This window comes from Idiotropiscis lumnitzeri, chromosome 20, assembly GCF_059441095.1.
Source record: "Idiotropiscis lumnitzeri isolate Australia: NSW breed Sydney's pygmy pipehorse chromosome 20, RoL_Ilum_1.0, whole genome shotgun sequence".
Taxonomy (NCBI): Eukaryota; Metazoa; Chordata; class Actinopteri; order Syngnathiformes; family Syngnathidae; genus Idiotropiscis; species Idiotropiscis lumnitzeri.
In genome coordinates, this window is record NC_142410.1 from 9,422,402 (window position 1) to 9,449,938 (window position 27,537).

The 27,537-nt window shown below is 44.0% G+C and overlaps 2 protein-coding genes across 5 annotated transcripts in view; one reads left to right on the forward strand and one right to left on the reverse strand.

The window, feature by feature from the left end:
• Window positions 1–397: 397 nt before the first annotated feature.
• Window positions 398–3,807, reverse strand: tbx6 (T-box transcription factor 6). The gene is made up of 8 exons (XM_088283883.1): window positions 3,471–3,807; window positions 3,156–3,375; window positions 2,384–2,651; window positions 2,131–2,274; window positions 1,958–2,028; window positions 1,825–1,883; window positions 1,446–1,743; window positions 398–1,363 (listed from the first exon to the last, which is right to left on the reverse strand). Exons 1-8 carry the CDS (start codon window positions 3,538–3,540, stop codon window positions 415–417), a joined length of 2,079 nt encoding a protein of 692 aa, XP_088140009.1. The 5' UTR covers window positions 3,541–3,807; the 3' UTR covers window positions 398–414.
• Window positions 3,808–5,661: 1,854 nt separating this feature from the next.
• fbxl15 (F-box and leucine-rich repeat protein 15) overlaps window positions 5,662–27,537 on the forward strand; it is a 36,115-nt gene continuing 14,239 nt past the window's right edge. Inside the window, exons 1-5 of one of the 4 annotated variants that reach the window (XR_015840001.1) lie at window positions 5,662–5,794; window positions 6,347–6,500; window positions 6,734–7,236; window positions 7,777–7,954; window positions 22,218–22,382. Coding sequence is in view for 1 of the 4 variants with exons in the window: in XM_088283892.1 (XP_088140018.1) it covers window positions 5,772–5,794; window positions 6,344–6,500; window positions 6,734–7,236; window positions 7,777–7,960 (867 nt within the window). In the remaining 3 variants the exon portion in view is untranslated. Of the gene's footprint in view, window positions 5,795–6,343; window positions 6,501–6,733; window positions 7,237–7,776; window positions 8,696–22,217; window positions 22,383–27,537 lie in introns of those variants that run through there. The other 3 variants (XR_015840000.1, XR_015840002.1, XM_088283892.1) reach the window with 3 other exon arrangements.

The window sequence follows — 27,537 nt, forward strand, 5'->3', positions numbered from 1 at the left end:
AGCTGTTGCATCCAACTTTGCATCTGGTTGTTCTCTAAACTTGGGAAGAAATGCAAGGTTAATTGTCAACACACGGCTGTTTGGGGTTGAGTTACATATTGAGAGGGCGTCACTTCGAATGTCTGAGAGAAAGCCAGTCAGTAAGTCTGCAGAGAAAATGATTGACCGAGCAGCCTCGTCGTGTCTGTGAAGTGACTTACTTCATGTTCTGGAGCATGCCAAACATTTGCTGGGGCGGTAAATTAATTAATTAATTTATCTTACATCACAGTAGTAGCTTTACAATGATCTATTTACAAATCTTTTTTTTTTTTCCTCTTTCAGTTTCTCACACACTTAAAGATGATGATGTTAGACATTGCTAATTCCACCTTAAAAGCGCTATCAAGCCACAAACAACTCTGCCTTTTTGTTTTAGAACACAGCCCTAGCGCTCACATCCAGGTAGGAACCTTGACCGTGAGCGTGTTTATGTCTGTATAGTGGCCTGAGGGGGATGGTGAGGGATGGGTGAGGGTCCTGGCGTAGCCGGATTGGGTAGGAGGAAAAGGCCGGGTAGATGGTTGGGGTGGCAGGTGGGATGGGGAGGGCTGGTTCCAGCTGGGGGAGCAGGGAGGGGTGGTGCAGCATCATCTCCGAGCGGTAGGGGCCAGCGGGGGGGAACTGGGGGATGGCGCCCAGCTCCACAGAGGAGTACGAGGGGGCCACATTGTTCAGGTTTTGAGGTTGAGCGGTGGAGGGGAAGCAAGGGGAAGGTTGGAAAGGCAGGGAGGAAGATGGGTGAGGGAAGGTGGCAGAGAGGCCGGGGGCTTGATTTTGCTGGGTCAGATTGGAGAGGTGAATGGCCTGGCATGGGAAGGACCGGTTCTGCATGGGTGCTGGGAAAGCAAATGGTGCTGAGGGGACACCCAAAGCGGGCTGGGGCTCCGGGTTGGATGGGAGACTATTTGGATAAATGAAAGCTTCCCAAGTTTGCTTGGAGGGTGAATTGTGGCTACTGGAAAGGCTGTCATCTTGTTGCATGAGCAGCGACATTTGGTCCTGGGACTGACATGGAGGAAAAGAGGTGTCGGCTTCCGGGTTGGACGACGGTATCGGGTGATAAGAGGGGGAGGTGGTGTCGGAGGAGGAGGAGGAGGATGGCGGTGGAGTGGGGAAGGTGAAGGAGGTCTGCTGCAAAGAGGGCGAGGCGGTGGCGGATGCGGTGGAGAGGGTGGGGGAGGCGGAGAGGACGCTGGGGTAGTCCATGGGGGGGTCGGGTGGGTTTGACGGGAAGTTCGAGGGCTGAGGAACAAAGGAGGATGAGGTGGTCTGAGTTGCGGGGAAGGCGGAAGAGAACGCTGTCTCACTCAGGGAGTCGGAACTGTGGGGAGAGAACATATTTCACGTTGATGCTAAATGATGTTGAACCTAAATTCTAATTTGTTGCTCCCTCATAGACATACCTTTCAATTATAGTATTTATGACCTCACTTCCTGTCGTTTCCTGCATCCCGGCATTCATGGAGAGGCTTATATCAGGAATCTGGGAGGCCATGAAGGCCTCGCCGAGGTCCAGCGGCTGCTCGCGTACGAGACTGTCCTGAAAGGGCGTGTCCTCGGGCGTAAACCCACATGAGGGCTCAGCAGCCAGAGGGGGCAGAGAGGCCAAAGCGAGGGCCTGCAGGTCTGCTCCGGTAATGTTGGTGGTGGTGACAGGGAGAGTGGGAATGTGCTGAGTGGAGTCACATGGATCGCACTTCCCTGTTGGGGAGATTAAAAATTATTGGATGGCGTCATAAGTTGTCAAAGGTTTGAGACCGATGGTATAGATGACCCACTTACCCATCGTCATGGTTTCCGTCATGTCTGCTAATTTTCGCTTCTGTCTTGCATCTCTTTGTCTGTCGAGGAAAAAAAAACTTTTTTAGACCACGTGCACTGACTCGAAGCCAACGTGCCTTTATCGTGAATTTACTTTTTGCTATTCATGCCCTCCTCACGGAATCCTTTGGCAAAGGGGTTGGAGTTTATCTTCAGTTCTGTGATCTACAAAACAAAAAAATAAACACAATTGAAGAGCTTAAAAAAAATGAATAGTTTAGTTCGCGGAACCAAATCGGTTGCCCTGCAAAAGTTTAGCGCTACTACCTTGCTGTTCTGGTAGGCCGTCACCGTGATAAACTGGGTCTCGGGGAAGACGAAGGAGTGCTGCCCTCCGCCCCAACTCAGCATGTCCCTGGCCTCGATCACGTGCATTCTGGGCTGGTAGCGATGAAGTGAGTGGAGGATGATCTGGAAAACGAAGAAATGTTGGAATGTTACGTCTTAGAACATTTCTATCACGACTCTCCATTATGTGGTGAGATAAATATGCTCTGTGCTCCATTTGTGCGCCACCTACATGGCCCTGCGTGTCCAGGGTGTTGTTGGTGAGCTTGGCGTAGTGAAAGGAAATGGTGCGGCTCTGCCAGTGAGCACCCGTGGCGGGGGAATCCGGATGGATGAACACGCGGTCCGGCAGCCTGGCTTCGGCCCCGCCCACCGCCTGCCACCCGCCTCCTTGGAAGCGATAGCGCGAGTTGTCCAGCGGGATGATGTCCAGGAGGAGAATGTAGCGTAGGGATGGGTTCAGGCCCGACAGCTTCAACTTCATGCCCGGAAACATTCGTCTAGGAAGAGAGTGAATGGAAAGGCGTGATTATAGGAAGGTGGAGGGGATGTCGAGATTTAGATTACCGGTATCTTGGGTTCTACTTTATTACGTGTCACAAATACCAGGCAATGAAAAGCAAATTGTACAACTAGTAATACTGCAGTAGTGCTGCTACAGCAGGTGTGGGCAAACTACGGCCCGGGGGCCACATGCGGCCCGTTAAACGTTTTAATCCGGCCCGCCGGACTTGAAAAAGATTAAACAAATAAACCTTGTGAATGTTTTATTTTCTAAATACTGTGTTTCTCGAAGACATATATTTTGTTGTAATGCTTTTTGTTCACTTTCATTTAAAATTTAATTAATTTTTTTTTCTCCGATGAGGTGAGGTGACCAAAACACCCCATCCATCTGCTCCTGGTCCGGCCCCTCGTGTCAAATTTTACAACCCATTGTGGCCCGCCAATCAAAATGTTTGCCCACCGCTGGTCTACTAAGTTGACATCCTTTCTCCACGCACCTGCCCTTTTTGGTGATGATCATCTCCGTTCCCACCGAGCTGAACTGCTTCCACAGGGACGAGTTCTCCAGGTCCATCTTCACGTCGTCTTTTTGCACTTGGGCCGTCGGCTCGCCGTGGAGGACGGGCGGGGGCGCCAAAAGCCTCCCTGGGGCCAGTGCTTTGGCCACACCGTCACACGTTGACGGGAAGAGCGGCATGTGGGCAACGGGCTCTCGATCTTTTGGGAATTGCGGAGAAATGTTGGGAATGAGCTGCAAATTTTTCGGAAAATCGAGTTGAGTTATGTAGGTTGGAATGCGCAGACACTCTCACCTCTGTAGAAGCGGTCTCCGATCCTCTGAGGGCCCAGAGCCAAACCGGGGTACACGTCCACTCCAAGCATTATGTGCCTCTGCGCTCTTCAGCTGGGGAAAAGTCGTCGTCGTAGTCCCCCTCCCCGCTGCTTACCTTTAATCAATTCTTCCTTTTTGCTTCTGCTCTCGGTGGCCTGACGTTCAGCAAATGCCTTCAGCCCGATTGTCCGCTGTTTTATAGGTGTGTGGCGGCTCACACGTTGGAGGCCAAATGGCCACATTTTCACACCAACCTCCTTGACGCCTACTCAAGCTAACCATTTATCCAGCTATCCATTTGAATGAATTGATTGTTTTTGAATATTTATACTTCTTATGCGTCTTGATTTATTTTTAGTTTGTCTTAATAGCCCTTCGAGGGATTGGCGTTGGAAATCAGCACCAACTCTGAACGCTGTAAATTACATTATTCTTGTTCGTCTATGTTCTAGTACTCAAATAAACAGGGAAGAAGAAAATGTTCATGTATTCTAAAAGTCTCCTACTAGTAATGATCTTGAAATATGACATTAAAAATCACATGGTGTAGGAGAATCCCTATTTTAGAAACTAGAAAATTGGAAATATTTTCGGAATCCATACAAAATTCAGCATGTAACATGCCTGTTTTCTAATTTTAATTGTAACCATGGATAATAAATAAATAAATATATTGAGTGGTTTATTTTTCATATTGTACATAGGAAAAATTCATATGTAAAGAGAGTCAAGTCCACACTTGTGCTATTTGATCTTTATTTTTTTTATTTTTTTCATTTAATTTTAGAAACTCCCGTTCGAATGTATCCTCACCGTCACAATTAAAAGTACCGCATACGGTTTGTGAGCGACGCGCTCAAAACAATCCAAACTGCATTTGCGAAATACAATAATTCTCGTAACGCTTTTTGGTCCAATTTTGAAGCGACAGGACAGATGATGAAGAGGAAAAACCTCGTTTACAAGCAGATCCCCTGCAGCTCACTGATGGCCCGATGACACGTTTCTTCCTCTCAGCTGCGTCTCTGTTTAGTCCTCAGTCAGTGGGGAGTCTTTGGATGTTCGGAGGAGAGGAAGCCAATCGGCCAGCTGGCCGCAATTTGGCCACGCAAACAACCGAGTCAAAAAGTTGATGCTTCGACGTTTGAATGCTTAAAATGGAACACACACAGTGCCCTTATGAGCATATTTTTGGCAGATATAATGTGCTTGCACAAGTGTGCACACCCTCCTATAACTGGGGATGTGGCTGCGTTCAACAATCATATTAAATGGGAGTCAGTCAGCACCCACGTGGCATCATTTTAAATGCCTCTGCCTAACCCAAAACACATTTTTATTTTTGATTTATTTTTTTTTAATTTGACATTTTGTGGTTAAAACATTGCATGACCATTGACAAATATTCAGCAACGCCATGTCCATCACACTATTGTTGCTGTGTGCACCAGCGACAACTGGAGTCAGGTAACAGCCAGGAGAGTAAATGTTGTTGTAGTTGTTGTTTTCTTTGTCCATTTGTGTGTGTGTGTTTAAAGACTTGAGGGGAAGTTGAGGTGTAAGTGTCTTTTATTAATGCTTTTACAAACTAACAGGTGGGTCCCTGTAACAGCCAGTAATGTGGGTGCTACTTGTGTTGTTGTCTTAATGACGCTTGCATAGGGAGAAAAGTGCAGGTGGTGGTGGGGAGGGATTCCAGTGCATTAAGCATTAGCACTATCCTGCTCCTTGACATGCAAGTGCTAAGTAGTTTGAAGTGAATCTTTGTTTGATTAATGAGGTCGAAAGGTCATCACACTAAAAACACACTCCTCTGTGAATTAGTGGAATCATGCATTGGTCAAGTCACTTGCGGTGTTTGGAATCACTCCCTATCTACAACCAGTGTTTATAATATGTAAATATGTTTGTTAGTTTAATATATATTACTGTAAGTAAAGTCCACCAGCTAGCATTTTAATAAAGAAAGTTCAATTATTGTTGCATCTGAAAAGGAACCAAATAAAAGAAATGTTGAACTTAAGACAGGGGAAAAAGGCGGTATTTAAATGATATCGGCGAATTTGTCAAATGTTTTTGGAATGTGGAATGATTTTTTTTTTTGGGGGGGGGGTGGATTCTGGAAACGCACTTTCAGGTGGTGGCAGTTGTGGGGGCCGGACTGCAGGTGGCGCTAATCCAATAATCAGGACGTACATTACCGTCGACGAAAATGGCTGCGACGACGAGGAAGTGGTGAATTCGTACGTTCGCGGGTTTAAAAATACTCATTCAATTTGGCATGGAGGACGAGGCTGACATAACGTAAGAGATATTCATTTGCACTTTGTGAAGCACTTGGACACTCCAATTTGACACACGGGGCGTCCTGTGTCTCATTTACATAGAAGCGACAAGCATATTACTCTGAGACGGCAAACGTGCTCGCACTCGACATAAATAAAAGTACAGATACTCGTGTGCACGAAAAAAACTGGTAAACTGACGCACATTTGCTCGAAGTAGCCAAGAAAAAAAGAAATGTAGTACAGACTGGCATGTACGTACAAAATAAAAAGTGGAAAAAATGTACCGTCAAGTATAGACACCAAAACCCCATTTTTACGGTGTTTTTTTAAACGTGAGGAAAAGTAAAAAGTGGCCAGGAAAATAAATATTCTAATAAAGCATAGATACCCAAAACAAACAAACAAAAAACCCTCTTCACCACAGTATCGAAGTACAATATTTGTACTTGTCACGAAGTATTTGGACTTGTTTAACTGTTAAATAATATTTTTAATGCAGTGAAGACTTTCATTACATGGCGTTCAATGTTCAGGTTTACTAATTTACTATTAACTTCTTCTCCAGCAGATGTCGCCTTTTGACGTTACCATGGGAGGACGTCCTGGTCTCACATATTTTATGCTATTTATCTTTGAGACAGCTTGTCGTCTTGCAAAGAGTGAGCAAGAGATTCCGAGCGCTCATCCGACTCTTCTTTGTCAAATGCACGAGTTTTGAGCTTGTAAGTATTATTCATGATGTGAATTATTTCATGACTGTCCAGAAAGCGGTGGACAAAGTGGTGCTCAAGGTTTTTTTTTGTCGACTAAAAAGATTGAGAAAGAGAGAGATTTTTTTCAAAATTGCTTCTTTTAGTAAGAATAATTAACAAACTTTTATATAAAACATAAAAAGTTTTTGGGGGATTTTTGAAAAGAGATAATATCAGCTAAGTAATCATTTGGGCCCTGACAGGTTGGACTGTGTATTCCAAAGGAAGCTTTCCGCTCCCTGGTGAAGGACAACACGGTTCTCCGCAACCTGTCACTTGAGAGCTGCTCTTCCTCGCTGACAGACGAGGAACTGCTGCCCGTGGTCAGCCGGAACCCGCGTCTGCTGACAGTGGACGTGAGCGGCTGCATGGGCCTTACCCGCCATTCTCTGGTGGCCTTGTCTTTGACCTGCGTACACCTACGACACCTCGCTGTGGCTCGTTGCGACTTTGTGGACGGCCTGTCCCTGCGCAGCCTGGCTGACCACTGCGGGGCGCTGCACTCGCTCGACCTCAGCGGCTGCTGCCGGCTGACGGACGAGGCCATCTGCTACCTGGCCAAGAAGTGTACGCGGTTAACTTTTCTGTCATTGGCTGTAAATGAAAATATCACAGGTGAGTCAGTGGAGGCGGTGGCCAAGAACTGCAGGGACCTGGAGCATCTGGACTTGAGTTGCTGCCTGCGAGTCAGGAACCATGCCATTAGGTATGCATCTTTTGTTTTTATTTTTAAAAGCACACATCAGCTTTTCAAATCTACTCTGACTTTTCCAGTAATGTGTCTTTCCCATTGCCCTATTTCAAATAAAACATATCTTCCAGCACATCACCTGTATACAGGAATAATGAGGACATCTGCTCACAAATGTACTTACACGGTGGTAAATTTATATTTAAATACATTGCTAACTTTTTTTTCTCCATCTATCAAAAATAAATGCCCCCTCAAATAAACACACAGGCAGCAATTATGAATCTGATTTTTAATTGGGTCACTCAAAAAACATTAAAAAAAGATAAGTGATGTGCCATTTGGAGTCTGTTGCTAATTAAAACAGCAGCGCATGCCTAGGTATATATGAACAGTCTCTTGAGATTAGTTGAAGATTGCAGTCTTATGTTGTGAAAATTATTTTAAAGCATGACAATGTTAATAGTTTGAACTTTCCAGTAAATTAATAGATTTCCTAGTTGCTCCCGAAATGTTGGGTGCGTCCGTAATCTGAAATTACACTGCCGTTTGCAGGACTGTTGCCGAATATTGCCCAAAGCTGCAATGCTTGAAGGTAAAACACTGCCACCATGTGACCGAGTCCAGCTTGGAGCTTCTGCGCAAGCGCAACGTGTTTGTGGACGTTCATCCACCACCAGGGAGGGAGTGGCTTTCGCTTGCTGAGCACTGTGGTCCTTATGTCAATATCCAGGTATAAACCATGTTCACACTGTTTAAAAAAAATATGTAAATATTATGCTTGTTTGCTGTTGGCCTTTCGCCCACTTATGAAAGCACTGAAAATGTAAAAGTGTAAAAACCATCGCAAAAAATGATGTCATATCATGAGTCAATATGATTGTATTCTGTTTGAAAAAATTTCATTTTGACTTCACCTCTGGTTCCTTTCTACAAATGCTTTCCTTTTGACTTCTGATTGTCAAAAAATGAGTTTTGGCATTTTAATCAGCAAGTTAAAAAAAAAAAAAAAAGAAAGAAAAAGATAACTGATCCAATCAGAAGATGAACCATTCTATTTCAACAACTCTTTTACTACTGTACCGTCGAGCCCCGCTATTGGGACCGGGACCGGACTGGGCCACCAGGAGCCCAAATTTTAATTTTATGGGCACGCATTGAATTGCATCAAAAAAAAAAATATCGAACCCTAAAAATTCTCCCAAACTGCTTTACTTATGTTAGTTTACATTTATCACATTTAATAAGAGTGATTTTATATTGAGTTGTTTTAGACGCAAATGCATTTATTTTTAGTAATATTATGGCGCTTTAAAGAGTTATTTAAAGTGAAGTAAAGTTTGTTGCAACGCATCAAGGTTCATTTTAAAAGAACAAATCCCTGCTATAATCTTAAAAAAAATATCTTTAGGCTTATGGAATGAACCCATTCAGCTAGTTTTTCTGTGTTGCAAAAAACTTTCTGATTCTAGTCGTTTTTATACACGTACATTCTTAATAAACTGTAACGTGCAAATAATTATCTTGAGATTTATGAGTTTTTTTCTGTGTCTGCCGGCATCGGCTGAAAGGAGTTGTTGGGTTGAAATTATTTCAGACTACATTCATCATACAGCAGCGTAATTAGCATTGATCTGCAGGACTGGTGGCAGGGGGGGGGAGAAACATCACTGTGTTATCTCGCATAATATCATTTCAGTTTGAGGAATTTGAGCGGTGTCACACTACGTATTTTGTCTTCCTGTTAATATAATTTTTTCTTCTAAATTGTTAATCTTGTACTCGGTATAAAGCTCAAGTCTGAGTACGGAGTCATACTCACTAGAGAATTGACCCTTGAACTGGTGTCCTGCTGCCAACAGAGGTCAGCGTTGAGCCATAATCACAGGTCACATCTTGTCAAAGATGATCTGACTCCTAAAAAAATGCTTGCGTTCAAAAGTTGTTCTTTACTTTTCCAATTTTAGTTTATGACCACCAAAAAATACAAAGGGAATATGCCATCTGTCATTTTGTACTTCACCTCCAAGAAATGTTGAGCCACAAAGGACAACACAATGGCTGTCCACCTCAACCTTAATGACATGAACAAAGTTTCCATGAACACGGTGATGAGGGGAGAATCCGCATGACTGAGTTGCTGATCAGACAAAATGAAACGCATCTCCACAGGCCAAGAGGATCCAGGAGACGCCAGTCCAAATTACTTCCCGGCCCAATTTGTCGTTACTTCATTAACCGAGCAGCTTTAGCGCACGGGTGGGAGGTTGTGACCCCTCCCATCATGTTTTCTAAAGAAAGTTCCCTATGTGGAATACCAGCGGGGGCTAAGGATCTTTCTGGAAAAGAGCTTCCTGAATAGGAGCGGTCTTGCTACCTCTGGATTAGAGGAGATTCTATGTGGAAGTGCAATATCCCGCTCTCATCTGCTCATGGAACTATCTGTCTGCGATGGCCCGCTAATATCCACAAGGGGATCAACCGCCATCCACAGCTTTGAGCCCCCGAAAGCCGTTCACCAACATTGGACAGCAGATAAGACTGAGTGGATCATCGGGACTTCAGATATGGCCGTCTCACTTTTATGTGGCTGTTTGCCATACGGTGCATCTTTCTGGATCGTCTGCGTAAGATTCTCAGCCATCAGGGGTCGTACTGTAGAATCGAAGGCCGTCGGACTTGTTTTGGGTGACATTTCACCTTTAACCCAAAAAGTTAAGCTCTATTTGAATTGCCCACAAATTTAAAACAATGTTGGCATTATCCTATGTAATTATTGTTCAATCTTGATCGTATAATTTTAAAATGAAACGGCTCCATCCTACAGACTTGCCCTCTGGACCGCAAGGATGCAATACCGTATCTGGCCAGACGAGGGTGCGCTTTCTTTGGACTGTCAATGTCAAGGTTCTATGAGAATATTTTCCAGGTTTTGATCTCGTTGGGGTATAACCCGCTTTGGACTCTTGACCTGTAGCACTTGGGAACTTAACTGTCGATACCGTCTTTGGAAAGTATCCCGTCCAATTACGAGCACTATGAAAATCAGAAGGGACAGGAAGGACGGTGAGGATGCTTTTTTTTCCCCATGCAGGTGGTTTAGGAATGTACTTTGCAATGACCTGAAGCACATGGTGACCCAAACTGAAAGACCACCACGAATCCAACTATATTTCGGCTGGTTCTACCGCTGAAAGGTGGTCCACCTAAAAGGACCTTAGGCTCCCCGCCAACGTGCCCAGGGTCTGTCAATTAAGAAAACACAGAGCAATCTGTGGCTGCTGAAAGAGATCCTCTGGGCCAGCTCCCGGAGCTGAGAGACGGCCTTTTGTTCCTAGGCATGTTTCACATAGTTTCAGAGGCCCGATAAGCGCGGGCTCCATGAAGCCCTGCATTATGTTTGCCCACTGTGAGGTCTCAGAGGGGACGAGGAGTAGTGAGGCGGCTCTCATCTAAAAAGTAATACCCCTTCTCGCCACAGGTTAGGTGGTCCTGGGGCCTGGCCAGGGGAACTTTGCTGAGTGATCCCCGTGCAAGTGCCTTGGTCCCATTACCTATTTTCTCTCTCCGGGATTCAATTGGGAGCAGTAGTCGATGTGATCAGCGGTATTTATTAGAATTTTTATTTCGGTATTTAAAGTTATTTAAGTAAACATCCAGCCAGGTTAGGTTCTTAAGCCACGTTTTTAAAAAATTTTTTATTCCATCCTCTCGACAAAAAGCGCGACAGATCATTTCTTGAAGTTACAACTTGGCAAACTCAGAAACGTTACTTACCAAATTGTGCTCTACTACAGTTTGCTGGAAGCTTTGTGGTGCTTTTTATGTCCAGCCTGCGTGTACACTTCCATTAGACAGCTTTAAGAGCATGCCGAGTGCTCTTGAAAATTAGTTTCTTGTGGCAGCCTCCTCGGATGCACCTCGGTCTCCCCAGCTGGCCACCAGGGCTTTGTCAAGACGGCGTGCGCTGCTTTAAGCCTGCCGCCTCTCAAGCTTGCCCCCCCCCACTCCTTCCCCATTATGCCGTACGCAGTCGGGCAGAAAGTAAAAGAACCTCTTCTGCAGTCATGAGGCCGCACTGGCGTGCAACACAGTTCAGTGTTAGATATTTGTGATTCATATAAACAGAAGGGAGCGCACTGAGCTTTCACGAGAGAACAAAATATAATTGGGGGATTATATAAGTGTCCAAATCCTCCACTAAGGATTGAGTTTTCCTTCAATTGTGTGTTTTGGAAAGACCTCACAGCAGAAGTGACAAACACACTGACATTCAAAGTGCTATTGGACACTTTTAACGCCTGAAGTCAGTTTGCTTATTTATGTGCATTGTTTTTGTCGTTTAAATATTTGGGCCTATTCATTTCTTCCCTTTTTTTGTCCCGAACATTACTCTTTGATTTCGGAATCTTTGACGTTGGGAAATAAATCTTCGGCGTTCCAATGCACTTTTCTGCGCATTTTTCTCAAGCCGAAGTAAGGAATTACAGACTTTGAGTCAAAAATCGAGGCAGTGAAGTTGACTGTTAAACGTTATTTGCTGCGTTATTCAAGTTTGTAACGTGACTTTTATTTGCAGGTGCAAATTGGACTTTTTTTCAATGCACTTTTCCCCGCAGAAGTAAAAATAAATAAATTAAATCAAACTTTTCTGCACGATAGCCAACAGTGGGGTTGACGACTAATGCTCGCCACTACTCCGATAACGGCCCGTAAAAAATGCAGTGTCCGGGAGGTTAAACAAAACTGTAACTTTGGAGCAAAACGGCACCTTTACAATAATACTAATGCTCAGTTTTTTTGTTTTTTTTTTAAAATAAATAAATGCTAGAAACACAGACCCAACCCTCCCCCCAATCATATCGTATTGTATTTATTTATGGGTTGCTTCGACAAGCTCTTCTACCACTCCAAATAACACCAGCGGTGCACTTAAGGGAGCGCAGTTCAACATTTACACAGCGTTGCTGAAATCAGATTATGTATGGGCTCAATTGACTTAATGCATATAAAGAGACTAGATCCTATTAATGAACAGGCCGCCCTCGGGCGCCGGCCCGACCCGAGAGCAAGCTAATCTGGCATGCAAATTAAATCCTGCCTCCGTGTGTGTGTGTGTGTGCCCGCCAGTTTAATGCCATCCATTACAGCGTTTGCACTTATTTATATATACTATTATAAAAGAATCGCCTCTGAAACAAACAGAGGGAGGGGGTTTGCTCTGATATGGTGCCTTGCAAGCGTTTTCTGCTTTTGAAATGTCGCCCCTACGGACAGAAGGCGGAGCAGGCAGTCATTGGTGCAGCTTTTTACAAACTTTTTAAGGCATGCAGCCCGATTTTATTTTATTTTGGGTTAAAACATTTAATAGTGTAAAATGCACATACCGTATTTACTGTGTGACGTCTTCTCTGCATGTCAACGTACATTAAATAAAATAGTCTGTCATTTTTTTCCTGTAATCTTGCAAATGATTTTCAAATTCTATTTCATTGTTTTGGGATTATTTTGTATTGTATTTATGTTTTGACAAATGTCACCAGTTATTAAAAAAAATTATTGCGAGTCACCCCCACCTCAAACTCAAAATTTTAACTAATACTGGATGTTGATGTTTTTTTTTTTCTGGTTTGGGTTTTTGTTGTGATGGCCATATTTATACTTGGTGTAACCAACATTAAAACCAAAGCACTTTCGACTAAAAGTTGAATCCAGCCTCGTCCAATCAAGATGAATTCAATCCTGAGTTTGTTTTTTGTTTTTTGCAGTGAATTGAATATTTTCTGTTTATCTGTCACAGGGGGTTCCCTGACAAATATAAATAAATAAAACCTTCCCGGCGCAGGTATGCTTGAGTATGTGCACCTCATTTCAAGCACAATTAACTTGAAATGGAGTGCTGCAGGATCAATAGTCCCCATTTGATCCAGGAGGGGGTTGTTGGGGGTGGATGTCACTCTATGGAAATGGCACACATATGGTAATACCGCCAGTTTAACAACAACTCTGAGAATTTACTGTTACCGCTTTTTTTCCAGGGCGACGGGAATAACAAACAGCGGGACGCACTTGGGAGCCATCCTCTCTTATCCCGGCTTCAATTAATCTTAAAGAGAGACGCCATTTAAAGCTAATGAGCAGGGTGTAAAACTAATGCATGTTGCGACTCGGAGGATGCCGACGAGGACTTGCTGTATATTGCGGAATTTGACGCTTTTTTGACCGCAAGCAGCTCGCCTTGCGACGCGGCATAAAAAGAGAAATGAACACATAAACAACAAAAAACAGAGCGAATCAAAGCCTATTCCCCGACGGGTGCTTATATGAAATGCAACTTTCAGGCGTCATAGACAACCGCCCCCCCCCGCGCCTCTCCTCTCCTCGCCCCGCAATCTTCCCCCGGCTCCGAATGTGGCATTTATTTGCAGGACTCTGTTTCAATTTAAAGGGAATGGCAGCCGAAGGAGGCACAGGGGACAGTGTCTCATCACTGCCACTTACCACTCTTCTAGGCCTGCTGGCGGAGGAGGGAAACCTCAGCAGGCAGCCCCCCACTTAAACAGTGAAGACCTCCACCAGTCAATGTCATGTACGGCCCGCTGATAGCCTCGTATTCCCAATCCCTTTTGGACGCATGTTGACAGATTCACAGCGTCTGGAAGAACATTGCGCGTATTTTAAGATCGTTAAAGTAGTTCTCTCCTGGTAGATTCAACACACGGTTAATTTTTTTGTCTCGTAGTAATACGCAGTATTTACAAGAGCACGGACTCGCGTCCAAAATCCGTGCTCACTATTCATAACTCAAGTGGGTTACCAATTGTACTTGATGAAAAAAATCCAAATTGATCATAATGGCCATGTATAAACCAGAAAAAAATGCATTCTCTCTTTTTACAACAAAAATGCAAATGATCAATTAATGATGCTCATGCTTAATATGGAGCCGTTGAGAAAACAACCTGACCCCAAAAACAGCGTGACTTTCACGTTTCAAGGACGTTACCGCGAACATACGGGCATTCCTTGCCTAAAGGGTTAATGGTTGGCGGAAGGAAAACAAACTGGTCCGAAAATAGCAACGCTACTTTTTTAGCAATTGGCTCATTTGAAATTCAGCATCGCGCCCATACAGTGCTGACGATGGGGGGTAAATTAGTGCTCCGAGATGAATTACTGCGCCAAAGGGAAGTCACACGTGGAACTGGCATGTCATGAGTGGATGGGCAAAAGTATTGGGACACATTTCCATCCAGGAGGATGAAAGAAATATGTCGCTCATTTCGCAGGTTTTATTCTTCAGGGAGGACATTCAGGAGTTGGAGGGAGTCACACGTCTAATAATTCGTAGACAAATACAGTGCAGCCTCTGGATTGCGAATTTTGTAATTAAAAAGATTTAAATTGTTTTAAGTTGATTTTTCATTCAATTTGCTTTCATTATTTTGTTTGATTGTATTGAGGATTCAGATCTTCAGTTTTTTTTTATTTTTTATCCCTTATACAAAAGAAAATCACGTTTTGCATTTTTTACCCCAATTGTGAATCGAACCGCGACCTTAAAACCCCACAAAAACAAAAAAAAAAAAAGATTTTTTTTTTTTGGGGGAATACTTTTTTTGTCTTAAAAAATGTAATTATAATAAAACGCCATTTTCCAGCGATACCAGTAAAATGGCGCCACCTCCGCATCCCTCCTCCACCTCCCTGCTTCCCGTTTTCCTTGCGAGCGCCATTCATTTTGATTTCAATTAAAGATCCTGAGTGTGACTGTTGGAGAGAAATTGCCTGCCTTTTTAATTAGCTAGTCTAAGTTGGTGGAAGCAATTGTTTTTTTTTTTGTTTAGTTTTTTTTTTTCTTCCCCTCAGCACTTTGCGTTTGATGAGCCCGCGACTGCCTTTTTATAGCCATTCGTGAATATTCTTTTTCACTCTTGCGTTTGTCATTCGTCACTGTGGGAATATTCCACGCCTTTCTATGACTGCTGTTGGGCCTCTCCGTCCGTGCATTGGCTATGAAGAGGTCAGTGCAGGTTTAGGACCACATGGTACGGCGCAGGCCGCTGCCCGCCAGTCAATAATCTATTACGAAGCGCCCGCCATCCCACCCCCAACCCACAGGCCCCCCCCCCCCCATCCCCAGTGTGACTAATGCACTGCACAGAGATGGCCTCCCCGAGGTTAATGCTGCACCGCTGACCCCGTTCCCCTTCTGACAAACTCTGTCACCGCTTGATCGGCAAAAGATGCTCCTCAGCCCAAAAGGAGGGGGTCCATACATCACAGCATATCGTGGCAGTCCCCAGATATCAAAACAATTAATGCCCCGAGTGGCTGACAACTGTGTAGACGTGACAAGGGACCAAGCCTTAACGCATTGAGTTAAAAATTTGCGAGTAATTGACGTCCCTTTTATTTTTTTTCTGGTATTGTCGTGGGTTTGAATATTGTCAAAATATAATCAGCTGCCTATTTTTCTGATGGGGTTGGAGGCGCTCGTAAACGATGTCTGCCATCTAACGCTCAGCACAGTTTAATTGCGCATTTCCGCCACCACCTGACGTTGTCCTTCCACAGGAAAGAAACCAATGTGAATCGAGGGCGACTGTGGTGTTGTGAAGTTAGCTTCTGCCATCTTGTGGCGGCGGTCTGAAGTGCACTCGGATTGAGAAGTCCAAACATTTGTATCTCAAGGCGTCGATTACATGCTCGATCACAGAATGAATTCAACTGATGTGGATCAGAACTTCATGTTCCTCTCTAGGATAGATTCTTAAAGGCACTCCTTAAAGTGCCCGCCCACCTCATTTGCATGCGGCGATATTTGCACTCTGGTTACGAGTCTCGTAAATGAATCGGTGCACATGGCACTGCCATGAGAATCCACGCCATTAAAAACCACGTCTCTTTGTGTCGCCGTGGCGCTCTAATAATAAATCACCTGTCTCCTCCGCAGAGATGCTCGTCATTTGAAATTCTAGCACCGGGCCCTGCTTTGAGGGTGGGCGGGGCCTCGCCGAGCAGACGGGAATTAGCCGCACCTGAATGACAAGGCAAAAAAGCTGCCGCCCCCAGAGGGACTGTGATCTACACACAAACTCCCTTTTAATAGACTTACACCTCATTTGGCCTCTAAAGCTTGTTGAAGGGTCCCTAAGGACCAGAGGGAGGGCGGGAGGGAAGGGGGTTCGGAAGGCGGGCCCCTCAGAGGTCAGCGCCGCCGCTCGCTGTAAAGCAGCTGCAGTGAAAGTGGGAGCTTGATTAGACGGCCATTCACGCCCAGAAGGGGACCGTCGTGCGGGGACAATGCCACAGTTTCCATTGCAAAACAGCAGCCACCATTTTGGCTGGAGACCACGAATGGTTCCAAAGGTAGAATCTGCCGAAACCAGAAAGGCAGGCAGCATTTGGGCATTTATTTAAAAAAAATTTTTTATCCCACTTAGATTGTGCTTAGTGAAGTGTCCTGTGAGTTGAAGAAAACCCCAAACCTCTTCATATATATATATACTCCAAAAATATGAGTCCAAATCCAACACACCAATTAGTGGGTTCTGTTGGACGCTTTATTAATTAACTTTACTTTAAATTCTGGAATAAAAGTTTTCTCTCTGGCCCCACATCATGCGTGCAGCGTCAAGTAAATTGTAATTGGCTAGAAAGAGTTATAGAATGTGTAGTGACAGTTTTAAGCACAGTTTTATTGAAATATTTACAAAGTAGGATTTTATTTTGACATTCCAACTTGATACATGGCGGGGCTTTACCAACAGCATCATGGATTTAATATGGATTTAAATCTTGGATTAATTAATGTTGTAAAATAGAGCCTGGCAACAATAAACGTCAACAAGCAAACATTCTCAAGGACACGCGGTGATAAACTGGCGTTTCATTGTGTTTATATGCTTAGCTTGATGTTCTCATCACTACTTTTTTTTTTTTTTTTCTTTTCTCCAATGACATCCCGCAGCATTGATGGTTAATTATTTCTGAGGAGAGACCTCTTTGCATAACTCCTCGGGTTAATTCCAAAAAAAAGTGTTTTTATCCCCCTGCGCATGGGGGGGGGGAGTTGAAGGGGGTGTAAAGTTTGCATTTTAAGTGAGGCGCGTTGCTGCATCCTCACTTCCTGAGTTGAAGCGCAGTCGAGGTTAAGTGGTCCCTGAGCTCGCGGCACCTATCTCAGCCCAAACATGACAGCTGGGGACTTGACTGTTGCTATGGAAATTGCCTTCCCACCTCCTCCTCCTCTTCTTCTTCTTCCTCTTGGGTGGAGGGCGTGGGGGGCGTGCTTGTTCATCCACCCCCCCAGTGCTTGCAAATGCCCCCGACTGCTCATTTGAGACCATACAAGTCCTCCCTGCTTGCCTCTTTTCCGTGTTAACACGTCAACTTCGGTGTTGTTCTGCCCCGTTTCAAAGTGCACGGAAAATGGCTCCGGGTGTACTCAGACGCTTAGCTCGGATTTGGAGCTGGAACATTTCCTAGAATGGGCTCCAGTGCGATGGAAGTGTGCCTTACTACAATTAAAAAAAAAAAAAAAAGATAAGCACATAATGTTTCTTGGTAGTAATTATTCGCTGAGAAATCTGCTCTAAAACGAACCGAATTAAACAACACAAAATCAAGATGAAATTCCAAATTATTGCGCAATATCTTAAACTATTGTAACCCTGCAACAGGATCGGATATCGACGGTGTCCTTTTCTTAGCGAGCTCATCAATTGCCTCCAGCACTGTTCCCGCAACTTCTCACGCCCCCTAAAAAAAAAACAACTTTTACATTTCTTGAAACTTTAAATCGACGGCTTTGAGTTTGAGTTCTCCAAGCATCTCCTCGTGACCCGTGAGTCCCAGCTTACGCTCAAATTTGGGGCGGCGTAATGAAAGGATCATGGCAAGACAGCAAGTATGTGATGAATGTTTAAATTGGTTGAGCCGCAAGGCCGCCGCATCAGAGTACATCTCTCGGGCGGATGAGTCGGAGGGTCTTTTACGCTCATGACTGTAATCCCCCGCGAAAAATGGGCATTAAGTGAAAGTAATTGCTCTCATGAACATCTTCATATATATATATATTTTTTATCTTTTCATCACACCTGATGTTCGCGACTTTCAAGGGGGGAAGTTAAACTGTTAGCTTTCAGTCAAATCGGTCTTTTCACATAAAAAAGTGGCTTTTATCGTTGGAAGAAAAATGGGATTTACATTGTATTACGTTCTTACTGTATCTTTTTATCATATTTGAGTGTTATTTTTCCCTCTAAAAACACAAGCCAAAACTTTTTGTTGGGGTTTTGGGATGCTGGAACGGATTAATGGAATTCCCATTCATTTCAATGTGGAAATGTAATTTGAGAATACGAGGGTTTAAGTTATGAGCCTGGTATCGGAAGAAATGAAACTTGTATCTCAAGGCAAAAAAAAGAAAGAAGCTTTTTTATACATGATATTATGCATTTATGTGGTTTTACCGCCCACTGATGGCGAGCATAACAATGTTCAAAGTAATTCCTACACAAAGTTTTTGAAGTTGGCATACTTGGCAATTAATCTCTGTCCATTAAGAGTCTTAAAAGTTGTGAAAGTATCACCGGCGTATGCGTGCCAGCCCTTATCGGCCGAGCTCCTTTCCCCGGGGCACAACGGCAGAACGCCGGCCTGCTGAGAACACACATGAGCGGTCCACCAAAGGGCCCGAACCCCTCGAAACATCACCCGTTACCCACGTAAACCCCCCTCCCACCTGCTGACATTGCATCCATCTTGCCGTGTGTTGGCACCGCGCAGCAGCAGCTCGCCTCCCCTCTGGAGCCTGTAGACCATCACGCTCCGATTAGAGGAAATTTGTACCTCAATATTGTCAACCTCCCGCTTTCCATGCCTGCGCCTGCACAGAAGGCAGGGCCAGACATTTGGGCGGCGGCCAAACCTTCCCGACCACATGTGTCGAGCTCGACCCCCCGCCGCCGCCGCCGCTCCTTTCCAGCTTTATAGCCTCCCGACCGATGGGACAAATGCCGGGTGGCGGAAAATAAACTTATCTCATTTGGATGACAACACGTTGCCTCAGGTTATAATGTTGCACCATTCCCGGCGAGGCGGACGGGGTCAATTGTACGTTTCCAGCTCAACCATGGAGTCTTCAACTGCGAAAATGCCCTGACAGTGAATTTGGAACAATTTGCCGTATTGACTCCCTTTAGTGCAAAGTATGACGCTGCCGTTTGTATATATTAGGGAAAAATCCGGAGGAGGATGTAGTTTCTTTGTCAGTGTTTTCTGTGAGCTTTCCCCTCCAGAGTGGTGGCTGCTCGACATGATTGATAGCCCCGGTAGATGATCTCCAATACAAAAGTCATTATTGAACAGCAGGGCTGCCGTTGTGTGTCTCCCTTTTGATTTAAGTAGTATATTTTCATGATCTATAAAGAGGCCAGCTGGAGAGAAAATGGTTTGCTCTCAAACATTTAGTGTCTATAAGCCATCGCGCTCATGATTGGGGAAATGATTGCTACCCCTTTTACGCCTTTTTCTTTCGTCACGGTCGCATCCGTTGCGCCGAGCAAATTGGTAATAACCGGCTAGATTAACCCCAATACAATGCTGATTAACATGAGCTTGCTCGACTAAATAAATTCTGCAGGGAGTGTAATTGAACTTATCGGGAATATTTAAGCGCGACTGTAATCTTTCTCCAATTGTGTGTGCGTTGGGTTGTGTAAATGCGGTCTCTAAAAAGTGTTAATCACGCCTTTGTTTTAGGGCGCAAACACGGCGACTGTAAATGGAAAACCTGCACTTGCACTATTGTCTTTTACTTCGGAAGCATTTTATCGTTGAAATTCAACTGTTAAGCAGTCATTCGATAAAGCCCAGCTAGGCGCCGTGTCAACGACGCCTTTGACGGCTCACTGTTGGCCTCTCACGTCATCCTAGCATGAGAGACAAATTGAGAAGTTAGCTTAGCGCTAGCTAGCGGCTCTTACGACTCAAGTTGATAGATTTAAAATCGGTCCAAAAGAGGACTCTGGGTTTGTCGTTGCTTGGTGTAAGGCACAGAATCCTTGAGATTGTGTCAGTGTTCATCAGGTGTGGGCAAACTACGGCCCGGGGGCCACATGCGGCCCGGTAAACGTTTTAATGCGGCCCGCCAAACTTGGAAAAAAATTAAATGAATAAACCTTAATGTTTTATTTTATAAACACTCTTGTGTGTCAAACACAAATATTTAATAAATGTATTTTTTTTTTCTCCGATGAGGTGAGGTTACCAAAACACTCCATCCTTCTGCTCCTGGTCCGGCCCCTCTGTCAAATTTTAGAACCCATTGAGGCCCGCCAAACAAAAAGTGACCCCTGGTCTAAATGAAGGCCCATGTATTGTAAGGTGACTAAATTTAAATTTTTCGACAAAAATACAATTAGTAACCCGTTCAAGTTGATTCCGGACTCGCTGATTAGCGCAGAATCACAAATTGCTCTCAATACTTGAAATAAAAAAAAACTGGAGTAAAACGCACAAGGACCATTCCATTCAAGATCCTTCAAAGTCCCTCTTAAAGCGACCTTTCAGGACCTTTTAAGCACACATTCGTTTCCATCGCTCTGACAAGCCAAGAGTCTCCGCGCAAAAGAGCCGAGGAAATAAAAAGTCCTTTAAAACAGCCCAAGGCTGTCATTGCGCTCAAATGAACTCAATTTCTTCTGCCCGCTTCTTTTGCGCCACTTTTACAAAGTCTTAATTGCTTAATTGCTTAACCTCATTCTTTTCCATTTCACTCGAGTGCCACGAGCTTGGCGGTGTGATGGTGGCCTTTCCTTGGCGTAATTGGCGGTGCGGGGTGAGGATAGACCTAAATTGGAAAAGACCGGACAATAGATTAACAGAAAGGAACGCCATTAGCCAACGATGGCTAAACAATTTCCTCTCTACTCAAGTGTTTTACAAGCTATTCCGGTAGTTAGTCTGCACTTCTTTGTTTCATTGATCGTAGTCCTTAGTCACCAATTGATAAACTGGATTAATCTTCTACCTTTATCATCCATACTTAGCATTTATTATCTCATCTTTTTGCTCTTTTACGATTTTGTTAAAGCCATCGTGATGAGACCACCTGAGAATGTCCTGAATTAAACCCGTACCGGAGTTCAATAATTATTGTTAATGTCAGCTAGCTAGACTTAAAAACAATCCTACTCCTTTTCCCGCATCAGACTATAAAAATAGCAGCATTATGGATACTTCAAATGGTAAATATGGATGGGTGAGCAAAAATCATGAAGTGGTTAAAAAAATAAATAAATAAAATAAAAAAAGGTGTTTTAACTGTCCAAAAAAACCGAACTGTTTTTCCGAGGATTAGCATTGGTTAGCATGTCTTTTTATGGATGATCCGTTTGTTTTGTGAGAGCACTAAACGCTAAAAAGTTCAACATAACCAATCACCGTGATGTCACATGATCACAAATTCGCGGTTAGGGCGCTGTCATTCAAATGTGCAAGTTGCTTTGGTTTGAACGCCACGCAGTTTGCAAGCGGCGCTTTTCCTCTTGACATCCAAGCAGACATCTGCAGACATGAATCTGTTCACTGATCTTGATCAGCAAAGTCTGTTTTCGCACTTGTGCACTGCGTCATGTGAAAGTGAATGACAGGTGCATACAGTACAAAAAAAAAAAAGAAAAAGTCCCTCAACACGGTGGGCTTGCATTTTAATTAAAAATGCAAGTGGCAGCATTTATCCTGTTCTTTATTCAAAGCTTTGTCAGTTCAAATGTGACAAACTCCACCTCGTGTTTCTTTTCTGCCCAAGTCAGCCAAAGTTTTCCTGCGTCAGGTTAATCAGGTCTAATTTAAAATCCAAAATTCCTGACGGGACATTTTCCGACCCCCGCTATTGGCGTGAATGTTCTGCATGGCTGTTTGGATCAAAGACTGGTTATCTCTTTTATTGAGCTGTTCTAACCTCTGTCCGCTCTCATTACGGACAGGAGGCAGTGAATTTCCCGGCCAATCAAGACTAACGGCGGCAGACAGGCACGGGGGCCGCGACGCTTTAACGAGGCGCAATGCAAAGGCGCCGAGAACACGTCATGGCAACCGCTCCACCAGAGTCAGTGGATGAGCTGCGAGCATTCATAAAATCACAAGGAAAGGTAAGCTCAATGTTACAACTTCAGCACATCGGAATACAGTTGTTACAAAGTAGTTAGCATATCTTTTTTTTTATGTCTTTGAAAAACCACAGTATTTAGAAAATAAAACATTAACAACGTTTATTCATTTAATTTTTTTCCAAGTTCGGCGGGCCGGATTAAAACGTTTAACGGGCCACATTTGGCCCCCGGGCCGTAGTTTGCCCACACCTGCTCCAAGTGGACCATACGTTGGTACTCAATTCTACTTTATTTCTAAAGCACTTAAAAAAGAAAAAAACAACTGACAGCAGACATAAAGAAAAAAAAAAAACGGACGAGTCCCAAAAACGTTGTGAACTCTAAAGTAGTTTTCCCACACAGATGAATGCACCAACGATAATGGAAGGGTTTGGTTTCTGCTTTATTTCTGAAAACGCATTCTTCTTTGTGAGACCTGTTATTGTTTCTGATGCGCATTACCTCCATCTACAGGACATTTGCGGAACATCATCAAAAAAAAAAAAATAAACGACCCACGTTATGTGTGGTTTTTCTGTTTTACAAAAAAAATGGCCAGAGTGAGGTTGCGAGGTGAGGCTAAATCCGAGCGTTCTAGCTCTGAGGCGCACCAGCTGTGTTTATAGATTCCCACTGCACCTGCTGGGGTTACTGAGCGAGTGCAGTGAGGGATTAAGCGCAGGGGCACCAGGGGGTAGGAGGGTGGGGGCGTCGGGAGAGGCGGAACACGGAAGAACGGCTTGGTGTGAAGGAAGCATGTCCAGCACCTCCCTGGTGTCCCCCTCTGAGTTTTTCCCGTCGCTTGTGACTCGTGTAGATTTGGAAAAAAGTTGCCAGAGGAAGACAAAAAAAGCATCAGTTGAGATTTTGGGGTCTGTTTTGCTGGAGCGTGCTTGTTCTTGATTACAACGTTGACATTTTACTTGGGGATGAAGCTGATTAATGTCGGCGAGCATAGAAACGCAGCGCTCAGCACTTCTCGTGATCACCGGAGATGGATTAGGAAAGAAGGCTTTCAAATTGAATGTACCTCTCCCCGCTCGGCCCACTAATTGTGCCATTTACCACCACTTGAGTCAGTGACCGCCGCTATTTAGTCAAACTAATGATGATGCACAGTCAGAGTCATCCCCTGATAATTAAACCCGGGCTCCATCTCTTCTTCGGTATTAGCGTTTTTTTTTTTTTGTTTTGTTTTTTTTTGTCCCTTTTTTTATTTGGGCAAATTAACAGTCGTGTGGGAGAACAAATCGAGTCACTTAGTTCCTTTAAATTACTCGTGGCGTTGTTAGCTGGGAAATGACTCCTACCCACCCCCCCCACCCCCTTCCAAAATCCATTTCCTGTCACTTATTGATTATGCAAAATTAACATCCTTGTTTTGAGGGTTCAGGCAGGTGAGCTCATCAACACACTTGTCGTATAAAAGAGTTTGCTACAATTTCAATTGTTCTAGTTGGTGATTAAAAAAAAATAAATAAAATGCTCGGGTCAGTGGTTGCACTGCAGTTTCAGTTTATGGACACAGATCAAGTGTTACAGCACCATCAGAAAACTGCAGGGGCAGTGTTGCAATTGTAAGCGAATCATCAACATCAATACTTTGTCATCTGTTCATGCAACGAGTGCAACAGCAACTTGCTGCCCCCCCTCCAGAAAAAAAAATCAAACCCAACTTCACATGAAGACTTTTCCTTTGCAGCCTAACACATCCACTCCCAAAATAAAACCCTCCCGCGTGTCTCTGAAAAATGCACGGCATTTATTCTCCGGTGCCGAGCGACAGGCGTAAGTAAATGAATAAATAGGCTGATGTTGAATTTTCCCCTCACTTGGCTCCACTGACACAAATAGGATCTACAGTAATTTATAATGCTGTTAGGGGAGGCGGCTCTCGCTGGAAGCGAGGTGCCTGTCACCTCTCGGAGGACCTGCGGGGCTCCGACATCCCGCTTTGCTATTCTTCTCGCCCCCTCCTGAAAGGCTAAGTGACATCAAGCCTCGTTATTATCATCACATGCCACATTTGTAAGTGGTTAGCCCGCAAATTGTGATGAAATAGGCCCAAGCCCCTTCTGAGCTGGACTTTGTGAAATGTTGGGTGCCAAGAATGAGGGAAAAGAGGGCTGGAGCTTTTTATTTCAGTTTGTCTTAAACCTACTCTGGACGTAATTGTGGTAGCAATACACTTTAGTATATCTCAGCTATACTTGCATGTTTTTGTCAATTTAAAAAAAAAAAAAGTTTCAATTCGCATCCATGAATTTCTACGCATTTTGTTAATTTTACACTTCACCCCCTTTGAAAATTTGGGAATAATCCACAAGTCACGATGTGCTTATTGACGACATGCTATTAGCCTAAATTTTATGCATCTATATCTCATTTATTAGCTCATTATATGTTAAAAACTCAGTCACGTTATTTTCAGTTCAGTCACTCAAAATCAGGAGTTGCAATAAAATTAAGAAATGGTAGTTTGTGTATGTGAATTGTCAGCTTTTGACTTTGGGCTGGACACTTCAGTTTGATCTGGAGGAGTGGCAATACAAAAAAAATATAAAATATAGATCACATGTTGACCCAGAGTGCCCACGCTCACGAGGTGTGCATATAATGAGGATTTAAATCCCTTTTTGGCGTCAGCGTCAAATTGGGGAAATTCAAGTTTTAAACAAAAGGACCGACATGCCCCCCCGCCCCCTCTCCAAAGCCCCCCCCCCCCTTTTTCTTCCGTGGTGTTGTCCTGGTCTACTGTTTCTCTGTCACATCAATTCCTTCGAGGGTTCATGTGACAAAACACTTGAAAGTTGCTTTGTCCCTCCTCCTTGTCACGTTACACTTCTTACTTCTCCTCCTCCTCCTCCTCCTCGTCTTCTTCCTCCTGTTGTCTGCGCTGTCAGCCCAGAGCGTGGCACCTGCTCTCATGTTCCTAATTAGTCGCGTTTAATTAATTATGTGCGTCGTCTTATAGCTGGAGATGTCTTCGAATGAACAGACAGTTCATTAGGTACACCCGCGTGATCGAGATGAACAAAATCGACAATGGCGTTTTGGGTCACTTGGAAAATGCCATCTTTTTTTTTTTTTTAAACAATAAGCTTTTTCTTTTGTTGAAATAATATAACATAATACAAATAAGGGACCTTTTACACAGTAGGATTCTGATTCTGCACATCCACTCAAATTAATACCAAGTCTTGCATTCAATGCAGGTGTACCTAATGTTGTGACCTGTGATATTGTCAAGCATTTGCCGGGATGTTTTTAAGTCGTAGTAAAGGTGAAGGGACACCTGACGTCACTCTACAGTAGTTGCATCCCGGCGGCTACAGCTGCTGCTCCGGCGTCCTTCTGTTACGTCGGGATGCCGAACAAAAGCTCCCATCAAATATTTACCGACCCGGTTGGCATGACACAAACGGGGAAAGATCAAGCTGATCGGCTTGATGAGGTCAACCCTAACGCTCATCGAGTTTCCAGCAGAAAAGACCGAAGTGGACTCAGTGGTCACTCAGAAAATATCTACCCACATCAGTGAAAAGCAGATATGCATTTTTTTTTTTTTTTTAAATACGAACAAAAATACATTTACTTGTGCTTGGCTCGAAAGTTAAAAAAAAAAAAAAAAAAGTACAAAATTATGTTTTTCTCAGACTATCCCAAAAAACACTTTACACACATACAGAAAATTCAGATTCTTGTCAGTAAAAACGGTGATGCTGCATTTAATGGTAAAACTTAAAAATATTCAAATGGGGGGTATATAATATGCGTAAATATACATATTCCTTTTTTGTGATAAACTGAGGGCAACGCCCAGGCTGCAGCGTAGTCCAAATTTAGACAGAACTTGGAGTGCTACGGCATGCTAACGGGCCCGTAAACTGCTAAACACAGTGAGGTTAAAAAAAAAAAAAAAAAAAGTGCAAATAATATCGTTTTCGAAACAACAGCCCCATGAAAGTTTTCATGAGAGACCCAGCGTAACGATACAACGCAAAGCCAGTCGAGTTGTTTTGGGAGGCGTCGGCGTGACAACTGATTGCAAACAAAAATATTTGTCCTGGCCTCGCATATTTACATCTGCTCCCGCTTTGACTGAGCTTGCTTCCTGGAGGACCCGTTTGCCGAGACTCAATGACAAGAAGTCGAGTTGACAGGCCCGGCGTGAGACAGTTAAATGCCCCCTTGCCGCTCTGGATAATTAATAAATAAAGTACCAGGGGAGTCCTGTCATGGCTTCCTCTATGACAAGGGGCTGTCTCCAGTGCACTTAAGCATTAAATGACCAATTCCTTGTCAGACGAACTTCCACCGCACTCCCCCGGCGCCCTGCTTCTCATCGCCGCCGCCTTCGCCCCATGCACACGCGCCCGTATCGCTTTCTTTCCGACGAGAGGCGCTTTGGCGCCAGTTTTCCAGCGACTGATGGCTCAAGTTCATTTCTGCTGAATTAATTGGTCCCTGAATGAATTGCGTTGACAGGGCAATTCATCATGTGTTTGGGCTGACAGTGAGCGCGGCCGAGGAAGGAGGAAGTCTGGGGTTACGCGGGGAAGAAGATGGGGGTTGATGATTCTTAAGACTTTCCAGTTCCTCTCTGGGAATATTTCCCAGCTGCCCCCCGCTTGCCAGGGTCTAACGCTGAGGCTGACAGCTGATTAGAGGGCCGCCTCTGTCTGTTTTGTAGGGTAAACCCGGCCAAAATAGTAGCCCGGCCAGCCAGGTAGAAAGCGTTAATTGTTTACTGGCAAAGAAAGTCACCCCTAACTGATCCACCTTTCAAAATTAGTCTTTGAAACATCTTTTTTTTTTTTCTTCCAGATAATTTTTTTTTTCACGGGTGAAAGTTCAAAGCAGAAAGTTTTTTTTTTTTTTTAGTTGCATGACCTCTATTAAATCCAACAAATGGTCCTTTGGCTCATTTTGCAATTTATCTGGGCCACTAAATTTTCAATTTTACTTAATCTCGCTGGATTTTGGTGAACAGCATCGATTTATTTTTTATTTTTCAATGCCATCAATAATTATTCAACTGAATTGGGAATTCGCCATCAATCCAAACCACTAAATGTGAGCTACATCCATGCAGACCTTCACTGGGCAAGGAAATCTCATCGCCTCGCCACCTCCAAGCATTTCAACCGTCGTT

What these genes read in the sequence shown, in the direction of transcription:
- tbx6 (XM_088283883.1), bottom strand. Translation starts at nt 3,540, where the DNA reads ATGCTTGGAGTGGACGTGTACCCCGGTTTGGCTCTGGGCCCTCAGAGG. An exon ending in CCCTGGACACGCAGGGCCAT is followed by an intron (nt 2,275 to 2,383) that starts GTAGGTGGCGCA and finishes TTCGTTTTCCAG; the next exon opens with ATCATCCTCCACTCACTTCA. An exon ending in ATAAATACTATAATTGAAAG is followed by an intron (nt 1,364 to 1,445) that starts GTATGTCTATGA and finishes CTCTCCCCACAG; the next exon opens with TTCCGACTCCCTGAGTGAGA.